We start from the raw sequence: 11,513 nt of genomic DNA, 5'->3' as shown, positions 1-11,513 counted from the left end.
CTGAGGCACGGGGAGAACATGCAAACTCCACACACACAAGGCGGAGGTGGGAATCGAGCCCCGACCCTGGAGGTGTGAGGCGAACGTGCTAAACACTAAGCCACCGTGCCCTCCATGATCAATTGTTCATGTTTAGTAAATAATGTTAATTAAGGAATTACAGTTCCCTTATCCAGCATTTTGTTCTGTATTCTCAACAGGGCCGTGCACAGGGGGGTGGCCGGGTGGCCAGAGCCACTGCCCCTCTGCCCTCATCGACTGAGCTGCCCCTGTTCCCCACCCCCACCGCTCTGCTCAAAGCATTCCCCTGAATCCGCTAATCCGCTCCAGGTTTTCCAGCTCGCTCCGCACGCCGCAAGCGCAGCATCACTCACAGTATGTCTGCGGCGCTCTCTTGAAACTAGGACTGAACACGACACGAAAGTTCAGCTGTGCAAGACAGTGGTTGAATCTGCGAAATTTTTTTGTATTTATGTCGGTAATGTTTTGCTCTTGGTCTTCTACTAGTGCTAACAACTTGTACAACATATTCACGGTCTTACAATTAGCTGTTTGTCTAATCAAATGATTGTACTCTCGATCAGATCTAATACAAACAACTACATTTTCTGTTGTTAGAACACTTTGTAAACACACATAAATATGAAATTAAATGCCTATTACTTATTACTCCATTGAAGATGAGGCAGAGGCAGGCTCAGAGTGAGGGAGAGCCCATTGAGCATCAGCCAAATCAGACACTTACAGGTAAGTGTTTTTAAACTGGCTGACAGTAAAGGATTCTGAATATGCTAGAGTTTGATAAAAAGAAATATAGTCATTAAATTATTTGAATGTAAGAGTAATATTACAAGAACATACATTTAATTAATACTAAAGCATAACAATTGTATTTAAAATATGATTGTAATAGGTTTGTTATTCATTCTCTATATTAAGATGAAACTGCCTCAGAAGCAACTCAACAGAGTAAAAGTGTAGGTCTTGGAACTGAGCCAGAGATAGAAAAAGTTCAGAATGAGAAAGAAAGGCAATACAATGAGACAGAGAGGGAAGAGACAGACGCAGAACAGGAAGAAATGGAGAGTGAGGCAGCCACAGCCATGTACACAAGGAAGAAAAAGCCAGAAGACTTTGAGTTTTTGCTTCAGTTACAAAATCCGTCAGATCCCGCTCATGTAAAGAAATACAATATAACATACAATGTGGCCTTCACAAAATCTTCAAATTCAGTAGGACCCTGTCTTCCAATTCTGCCGTTCCCAAAAAATGAACAAGGACGTTCGTTTCAGGGACGGTGGTATGAAGAACAGCCCTGGTTAGAGTATTATCAAGATCTTTCAGGACAGGGTACCAAATAAAAAAGTGTTGCTGTAAATGGAACAGGTAAATATAAAAATGTAAAACAGCAAATAGTTTCTGTTATTATCAGCAATGTGTAATTTTAATGTTCTATCAAAACATCTACAATAAAGTCTAAAATGTATTTGAGTGTGTGCTATCTTCTCTTTTAATTGTACATTTTGTAATAACTGGATAATTTGTGTTAACAAGCAACCACCCCCTTTGTGCCCCTTTTTTTGGTTTAGGCCACTGCCTGTCAAAATGTCTGTGCACGGCCCTGATTCTCAACACATCACATTTTCCTTCACATCCACGGTTCTAATAAAGCTTGTGTGCTGTTGATGGTCAGTTGGCAGGAATATAATGTGCATAATCTCTAAATACTACAGGTAACAAAATAATGTAATTTATTACCTCTTGAGAGCATTATTCCCCTCTGCTGAAGTCTCTCTCAGCTGTTATGTGTACCTGGGTTTATTTTCTATGAATTGTTCCTGTATATAAACCTCCAATACCATTTAATCATCTATAACACAAATTCATGTCTTAACCTCTGTTCTTGGATGAACTGGAGTCACTGGGGTTGTTTTATAAGATTTTTCCAGAGATTTCAATTGTATACAATGTAAAAAAAAAATGTAGACAATGTGACGTGGATGCATCATCCTGCGTCTGTGCATCTGTTACTCTGATGTGAGTATGTTCATGTCTCGGTCTTGTGCTTGGTAATTTATGTACTTTTTCCATGCGTACTCCTGGACTTCCCCCAAGCAGTTGTGACTATGATGGATACACTTCATGTGAGCGAGCAGCTCTGGGAGCGTGTGTATGTCCTCACACCTATGTCTTATTGTTACATTTTTTAATTATTTCAATTAGGAACCTTGCCTTATCATTTGTAAATAAAAGAGTCTTCAAGTAGAGCGTATAGTTTTGTGCTTGTGATTCACTATATGGATTATTCTCATGAGCATGTTTGCCCACAATATTATTTTAAATATTTTGACTGATATTAAAATTTGATGGATTTGCTCGTCTGTATGTGTATGTATTGTTGGATGTTATTTGTTAAACTGTTAGTCTAGTCTTAATAAGCTATGTTTTTTTAAGTACCTTGTCAAAACAGTCAGATGTAGGTTTAAAGTAAATGATGGGACAATAAACCTATACCTGTCTGTCTAAAGCATGTTTTAAATCTATTAGCACTTTTTTCCACACAACTTTATTTGTCTTACCACATAAAGCACATCAGAACAACAAGAAGACATGAGGGAACATATGAATATTCATTTTTAACTCAAGTATTAAACCTAGTTTGTCATATCACTAACATTTTGAGCTAGTTTCAGGTATTATGGCTTAAGAGTGAGTATCAAACCTGTCTACCTAATGGTAGAGAATAGTAAGTGGTACTAGGAAGTGTTCCAGTTTTACAGAAAATTCCCTAATTTGAAATTTACATGCTAGTTAACATGGCCGTAATAAAGCTGTAAGTACAGTACACACATTTTGCAAAACAATAGTGGAAGACAGGAATACAAGGCAAAGTTGCCACCTGGTGGACACGTTAAGAAGCTTTGCGATAAATCCCAAGACAAACATTTAACTTTTTACATAGAAGAGTCTTTGTTTGCCCATTTGTACTGCTCTGTACTGTAGACTGATTTTATTTGCATTTACAGTGTAGATACTTTTACTCTTTTAAACTACTTTACTGTTCTTGCCAACCTGAGTGTTATTGCTGCTCTTCTGACAGAAGCGTCTGTCAATCAAAATATATTCAGCCAGTGTGTAAAAAAAGGTAAGCTGAGTCTTAATGTACACTGCATATGAGGTACACAGACAATGTAGGTGTGTGTAATTAAGTGTCTGATTTGAAGATACTACATACATCTTTCTGCCTAACACCCCATCTCATGTCTTCATGGAGCTCGCTTTGTGCACAGGGGCCTTGTATTCCTGTAATAGGTTTGGGTCTTCACAAGTTCCAGCTACAACATACAAAGACATTCTGCACAATTGAAGACCTTCATATGGATGTGACAGTCACGTGTCCACATTTGTATAATTTATGATCCTATAAAATGCTCATATTGTCCTGTGTGATGGAAACTTCCAAGCTGCTGATAAATGCATGTGAAATAAATATTATGAGCTCCCAGAGCTCCCAGACCACGTGCATGATATATAATAATGTTTGTATCTCTCATGTAGATTTAATTTCCCTGCTCGTGTTTGATTTTTGATATCTCAGCACTCTTTTACAAACATGAAGAAAGCATATTTTTTGTTGTCTCTTAGTAATCCTTATCTCAGTTTTGGCATCAAAATGTATGGTGTCTGAGGCCATGTGCCTCAATAAGTGTCAGTATCTATTAAAAGTGGTCCAAGAAAGGAACAGTGGTGAATCGGCGACAGAGTTGTGGGTAGCCAAGGTGTAATGATACATGTTAGGAGCGAATGCTGTGTTCCGATCCAACAGATAAGCTACTTTAACTCAAATTGTTAAAGAAGTTATTGGTGGTCCTGATATAAAAGTGTTAGAATACACACTGCATCACAGTTTGTTGTGTATTGGGTTGCATAGCTGCAGACCAGTCAGGGTGCCCATATTGACCTCTTTCCACTGCCAAAAACACCACCAATGGGCACGGGAGCATCAAACTGGACCAAGGTGCAATTTAAGAAGATGGCCCAGTCTGGTGAATCACGTTTTCTTTTATCACATGCATGGCCGGGTGCATCTGCATTTCTCACCTGGGGAACACATGGCACCAGGATGCACTATGGGAAGAAGGAGAGCTGGAGGAGGCAATGTGATGCTTTGGGCAATGTTCTGCTGGGAAACCTTGGGCTCTCCTATCCATGTGGATGTTACTACGTACCACCTACCTAAGCATTGTAGCATGTACACCCTTTCATGAAAACGGTATCTCCTGATGGCTGTGGTCTCTTTCAGCAGGATAATGCAACCTGCCACAAACATGGTTCAGGAATGGTTTGAGGAGCACAACGAGAAGCTTGAATTAGCCTCCAAATTCCCCAGATCTCAATCCAGTCAAGCATCTCTGGGATGTGCTGAACAAACAAGCCCGATCCATGGAAGCCTCTCAACTTACAGGACTTAAAGGATCTGCTGCTAACATCTTGGTGCCAGAAACCACAGCACACCTTCAGGGTTCAAGTGGAGCCCTTGGGTCAGGGCTGTTTTTGGCAGCAAAAAGTGGGACCAACACAATTTTAGCAAGATGGTTATAATAGTATGCCTGATCGATGTAATATTATATATAGTAGTGTTTATACAATGCACACAATACTTGCATGTAATATATTTTATATATATTGTATATTTACATAATGTAATGTAATTAATTAATCTGCATTTTGTTCATTTGCACAATTAGCACTTCGGGTATATGCTAAAGTTCATTTTAATGCTGAGTACATGTTCTGTGCAATAAGAGAACATACGCATGACCAAAGATGCGCCTCTCTTCTGTTTAACCTGTTTGTATGGAGTTTGGGACACTATCCAACCTCAAACGTTTCTATGTGACAAGCCACGCCCACTCGATGTTTAACTCCGCCCATATGTGGTATACCCAGATGTTTCTCTTTGAAGCTGGCTCTGGTTGCAGAGATTCTCTCTCTCTCTCTCTCTCTCTCTCTCTCTCTCTCTCTCTCTCTCTCTCTCTCTCTCTCTCTCTCTCTCCATCATGCAGTACTCAGGAATAGAGACGTTACCGGTGGAGCGATGCGTGGATGATGCGCTGGTGAACGGGAACGCGACAGAATCCGACCCTGCTAAGAAAAAGAAGAAAAAAAAGAGAAAGAAGAACAAAGGCGCTGTTTGGGGTGAGTCTGTAAGGTAGGAAGGATTGGCAGTGAGGTGGGGAAGTCGGGTAGTGATGGATGGAGGACCTCTAGCTTTGGGTGTACAGTAACCACTCTGTCAAACTTAACACGCGCTCACGTGACACAACCCTTACTGGCTCTCTGTACTATGTATAAAAGTGCACTGTATGAAATAACAGGCTTCTACACCCCATATAGTGCACTATGGACAGGGTCCAAGTGCTTTACCGCTCTTGGCCAATCCCACTGGTGCAGTACTGAGCTCCTGTCAATACTCTGAGTAGTGTTCAGTAGTGGATAACTAGAGGTAGACCTATAGATTTTGTTGGAAATTGCATGTCAGCATTTTTTGTTTTGGCACAGCTTAATTATGAATTATGTTCAAATATGATAATAATAATAATAATAATAATAATAATAATAATAATAATAATAATAATAATAATAATAATAAACATCAGTTTAAAATGAAAGGTGCATATATACAATACCACTCTCATACAAAACATAGAAGTTCTTGTAAGCTCTTTTAGTTGTTTAGTTATTTGCACCATGTTACAAATGTTATGTAAGGAAGTAAATTCTAAAAGAATCATAATTTTAAGAACCCCATATCATCTCTGTGAGACCCTACATTTTTAAAATGCAGATTGAAAAAAAAATGTCTGAAACATATAAGTATGTTTTACATAAATGATGTATGATTTTAGTCTCCTTTCTCTTTGTTAGTATTAGGGATGATGACAGCATCCTATTTTTCTTTTATACTTAGCTTGCCAAAGCTAAAATGCAAAAAAAGTGCTTGCACCGGGAGATAAGAAACTGGGAAACAGAGCACTGTTACAAAGATTCTCAGCCTTGTGTGCAGATGAAGTTTCGAGACATTCCTGGATTTACAGTGTCCTGCTGTGTACTGGTTTCTTTCTCTCTTTATTTGACCTCAGAAGAAGTGTAATTGTACTGCACACTAAAAACTCTCTGTATTGTTTGAAATTGTGCTACAGCTGCTTCAATAAATGATGTTAGGTAGGATTGGCGAGAATGTTGTATGTGTGTATAGGAATGACTACATGTCTAGTAGAGAACCAAATGAAAGAAGTACTAAAAGAAGTATTTTCTTTGTAAACAATTCTTTGTTCAATGTTTATACAGGGCAAGGTAAAATGGGCCGATATTGGCATAGGATTGGATGATATTGCTGTAGGGTTGGATGATATTGGTGTAGGATTGGATGATATTGGTGTAAGATTGGATGATATTGGTGTAGGATTGGATGATATTGGTGTAGGATTGGATGATATTGGCGTAGGATTGGACGATATTGGTGTAGGGTTGGATGATATTGCCGTAGGATTGGACGATATTAGTGTAAGGTTGGATGATATTGGTGTAGCTTTGCATGATATTGGTGTAAGATTGGATGATATTGGTGTAAGGTTGGATGATATTAGTGTAGGATTGGATGATATTGGTGTAGGGTTGGATGGTATTGGTGTAGGATTGGATGATATTGGTGTAGGATTGGATGATATTGGTGTAGGGTTGGATGATATTGGTGTAGGATTGGATGATATTGGTGTAGGGTTGGATGATATTGGTGTAGGGTTGGATGATATTGGTGTAGGGTTGGATGATATTGCCATATGGCTGATTAGAAAATTGCATGAATGTGGTGTACAGGTGTAAAGGTGTTTCTAAAAAGTGCTCAGTGAGTGTGTATTTATAAATACTTGAATGAGTAAGTTAAATAATGGCTACACACTAGAGTATGCACTACATGTCCAATAGAAAGTAAGGTCAGGATTTAGCAAGTGTCATAATAAAACTGCACTGAAGCTCTTTTCAGCCAACTTTAGTTGCTGTTTCAACTTTTCTGATTACATGGCATCTCACAGAAGGTAGTGATCTTTATTTATTTATATGTTCTCCATTATAATTTCTGTGCAAATGTTCTAGTTTGCTGCACTCTTTATAATAGTATATAAGTACACAGAGTATACAGAGGCTTGTGTATAAAGTTAGCCGTGTTCTCAAGGTTATACATATGATGAAGTGTATTGTGTGCTCTCTGCCAAGACCTCCATCTCATTCATGTGAAATGGGGCTGTCTACCTTCCAAACTGACATCCATTTCAGCCACTCAATCAGTTGTCTTAATGTTCCATGGGTAAAGATGATGAGATATGCAGCTGTGGATGAAACTGTGGCATTAGCACTTCCGTTGCTTTTTCTCATTCACCTGTGAGTGTGTGTGTGTGTGTGTGTGTGTGACTTTGCAGCAGGACAAGCAGAACTGGGGGAGGATGGAGTTGTTGAGGACACGAGGAAGTCACTAGAGCAGCAGAGCTTCGAAGAAAGAGAAAGAGACGAGAACAGGGAAGAAGGTAGTACACAAACACATTGATGATCAAGGCTGATGCTCACTCCGGTCTCAAACATGCACATAATCAGACTCAGAAGAGTACAGTGTCACAGCCTCGACATTCATTATACTGGCTTGTCTGATAACATATTTTACAGACGGAGAGGATGGAGACAATTCCGCCGGGAACAAAAAGAAGAAGAAGACAAAGAAAAAGAGTGGCCGTGAGTTTTTCTCCCTCTCTGTCTTTCTTGGACACTAGAGTAAAATTTTGCTCTTATTCCTGGCCCAGTGGATGAGTTCATGCCTGGCAGAGCATTAGAGTGAACTGGCACTGGGCCAAGCATGCTGTACCACTGGGAAAATCCTGCAGTGCAAACTCCACTCTCTTTCGAATATGGCGCATCCATACACACTGATCAATATGGCTTCTTATTTATTTTTACATATATATTTATTCAGTCAACAGATACTTTGGATCTACCGTGAATTACAACTGAGACAGGTTGCAATTCAGCTCGACTTTATTTGTATACCACTTTTAACAATGGATGTTTTCTTAAAGAAGCTTTACAGAAATCAGGTATATAAATTCAGAGTATGTAAATTTAGGATATACATTTTAAATGTATGTCCCTACTTAGCAAGCTGCCAGTGGAAAAGAAAGAAACTCTTTGAAACGATATGAAGAAAAAACCTTGAGAGGAACCAGACTCAAAAGGGAAACCATTCTCATCTGGGTGACACCTTAGAGTACGATTATAAATCATTTCCTTTCAGAAACTGTCAAAAAGTGCAAGTTGTAATAAAAAAAAAAGTCTTATCTTGTTGGAGTTCTCAACTGTTCACTTATGGAGACTGAGCGCAAAACTGTTTATGGCAATTGCAGTCCTTAACTTATCAAAGCATATAGTCAAAAGCCATCTTCATAGTTTCTGAGTAGAACCATTCATTCATTTTTTTCCGCTTTATCCGAACTATCTCAGGCGTCATCGGACGTCAAGGCAGGATACACCCTGTACAGAGTGCCAACCCATCACAGGGCACACACACTCTCATTCACTCACACACTCACACACTACGGCCAATTTTCCAGAGATGCCAATCAACCTACCATGCATGTCTTTGGACCGGGGGAGGAAACCGGAGTACCCGGAGGAAACCCCCGAGGCACGGGGAGAACATGCAAACTCCGCACACACAAGGCGGAGGCGGGAATCGTACCCCCAACCCTGGAGGTGTGAGGCAAACTTGCTAACCACTAAGCCACCGTGCCCCCCTGAGTAGAAGCATTCACAGTAATTCTCACAAGTATCACAAGGGTCATTCTGCATAATGTGTTTTCTGATTGGATCGTTTAACAATATGTTAAGGTTTTTTTTAATGATATCTGAGATATTTCAATGTTCAATTTTTTTTTGTTGTGTGTAAAAAGTGGTAGTGGTTTTTGTTTATTTCAATAAGTGTATTCATGTCTAATTTTTAAAAAAGTCCAGTTTATCTTTGACTATGGATCTATACAGTGATTGAAATGCTGTGTCGGGCCAAAAATGCTCACCCAAGCCTAAGCTCAGACAAGCTGTATCATCTTTGCCAGAGTTCGACTAAAAGATTGAGAGAAAATCGTAATAATCCTTCCACTTTTTTCCTCTCTGGTTTCACGTGGAACATTAGATAGAAAAGCACATCAGTTAATATTTTCTTAGTCAGTTCAAGGTTTAATGAGTCAGAGAATTTATAATTTAATATTATATGTGGACACCTAATTATCTCACCCACATTGAGAGCTGAGGTCAGGACTCTTCAACACCAACCATGTCTTCATGGAGCTCGCTTTGTGTACAGGGGCATTGTTACAGACTTGGGTCTCTTAGTTCCAGTGGAAGGAAATAGTAAAGTTGCAGTACAGAAAGACATTTTGTACAATTATGTGCTTCAAATGTTGAGGCAACAGTTTAGGGAAGAACCACAAATGGTGTGATGGTCAGGGTAACACATACTGTACTTTTGGCCTTATAGTCTGTATGTGCTTTTGAGCCTTCTTATCTCACAGGTTTCAGATATTTTTTCTGTAAGTATTTGGATATATTGTTCCACTGCTAGGATGAAAAAAATATTTTGCTTAAAGTAATGCAGGCCACTCATTAAACATTACATATTACACAATATGCTGATTTGAACCATATCGTGCAGCCCGGCTATGTATCTATACCTCGACCTTTATCTAATGTAACATCGGTTACTGTCTTTCTGCAGCTAAAACACAAACTGATCCTCCTTCTGTGCCGATATGTGAGCTTTACCCAAACGGAGTGTTTCCTGTTGGAGAGGAGTGTGAATATCCTTCCTCACAAGATGGGTAAGAGACCAGTGTGTGTTGTCGTTCCCCTTCTCTCCTTCTCTCTCCTCGGATCACCTTGTCCTAGCTGAAATGTGCTCTCCCTCACATTACCCTGTGCAGTGTGTAATATTATCTTGTATTATATTGCTGAGGCACCTGACACAGAGGTCACTCACACACTCTTGTACTATTTAAGGTAGTCCTGGTGCAAACCTGGTCTTGTCCCTTATTTTCCTGCTTGAGTGCTGAAGAAACCCACCACTTTGTATTGATTGTGACATTTTGACCAAACAGCTTTGAAGAGCGTTTTGCTTTCAGCTCAATGCTACTTAATTTTCCTCCAGGATCAATAAAATATCTATCTATCTATCTATCTATCTATCTATCTATCTATCTATCTATCTATCTATCTATCTATCTATCTATCTATCTGTCTGTCTGTCTGTCTGTCTGTCTGTCTGTCTGTCTGTCTGTCTATCTATCTATCTATCTATCTATCTATCTATCTATCTATCTATCTATATGTCGATTAAGCTATCCATCCATCCATCCATCCATCCATCCATCCATCCATCTATCCATCCATCCATCCATCTATCCATCCATCTGAGAAATGTATGTATGAGTGTATCAGTGTTGGTGTATATATGAGAATGGTTTGTTTGTCCAGGCGGAGTGCTGCATGGCGAAGGAGCAGTGAGGAGAAGCGTGTCCTAGACGAAGCCAGGGAAGACATGTGGAATGATTTTCGGCAGGCCGCAGAGGCACATCGGCAGGTACGGCGGTACATGAAGAGCTGGATCAAACCAGGCCAGAACATGATCGACATCTGGTGAGAACCAATCACAATCCTTCATTCTTAACTAAATAAACTAATGACATCTGCAATGTGTATATAGAGACAATAAGAGATATAATTGCATATGTGTGGCATCCTGGGAAAACACCATGTTCATCAGCCTCAGTCTTATGCTCTTAATCTGTGCTAAAATAAACATTGAGTTCAGTTCCCGGAGATCTAGATCCATCTTAAATCTAATAACCAGTGATATTTCTCAGTCATGCTTAAACGATAAAGGAGATCGCTGCACCAGTTTTGCAGAACGGAGTACCGGTTTATTAGTTCCTTGACCTCTGAGAACATGTTTAAAATCCATCTTATGGCATATCTTCTTAAGGCTTTGCTTTTATAGGCCTTTTATAGTGGTGTGTTAGGTCTGTGCATTTTATAAGTACATTTGAATTTGAGTTTAGTTCTCATTTTTTCTCTCTCTCTCTCTCTCTCTCTCTCTCTCTCTCTCTCTCTCTCTCTCTCTCTCTCTCTCTCTCTCTCTCTCTCTCTCTCTCTCTCTCTCTCTCTCTCTCTCTCTCTCTCTCTCTCTCCCAGTGAGCGTCTAGAGGAGTGCAGTAGGAGGCTGATTAAGGAGAATGGACTGAAAGCAGGTTTGGCTTTTCCCACCGGCTGCTCTCTCAACAACTGCGCTGCTCATTACACACCCAACGCTGGAGACCCCACTGTGCTGAAGTATGACGACGTGTGCAAGATTGACTTTGGCACCCACATCAATGGTACAAACACACTCAGAGCTCAAATGAGGTGAACTCTTTAAA

At 39.7% G+C, this 11,513-nt stretch overlaps 1 protein-coding gene across 1 annotated transcript in view; it reads left to right on the top strand.

Moving 5' to 3' along the window:
* Positions 1 to 5,000: 5,000 nt before the first annotated feature.
* The window catches only part of metap2a (methionyl aminopeptidase 2a), an 11,559-nt gene continuing 5,046 nt past the window's right edge, over positions 5,001 to 11,513 (top strand). Inside the window, exons 1-6 of the mRNA XM_027153953.2 lie at positions 5,001 to 5,199; positions 7,479 to 7,583; positions 7,720 to 7,785; positions 9,818 to 9,920; positions 10,573 to 10,734; positions 11,290 to 11,471. Coding sequence (XP_027009754.1) covers positions 5,061 to 5,199; positions 7,479 to 7,583; positions 7,720 to 7,785; positions 9,818 to 9,920; positions 10,573 to 10,734; positions 11,290 to 11,471 — 757 coding nt within the window. The 5' untranslated portion in view covers positions 5,001 to 5,060. The remainder of the gene's footprint in view (positions 5,200 to 7,478; positions 7,584 to 7,719; positions 7,786 to 9,817; positions 9,921 to 10,572; positions 10,735 to 11,289; positions 11,472 to 11,513) is intronic.

The sequence above is a fragment of the Tachysurus fulvidraco genome, chromosome 19 (assembly GCF_022655615.1).
Source record: "Tachysurus fulvidraco isolate hzauxx_2018 chromosome 19, HZAU_PFXX_2.0, whole genome shotgun sequence".
NCBI lineage: Eukaryota > Metazoa > Chordata > Actinopteri > Siluriformes > Bagridae > Tachysurus > Tachysurus fulvidraco.
This window is presented reverse-complemented; position numbering and strand designations above follow the sequence as displayed.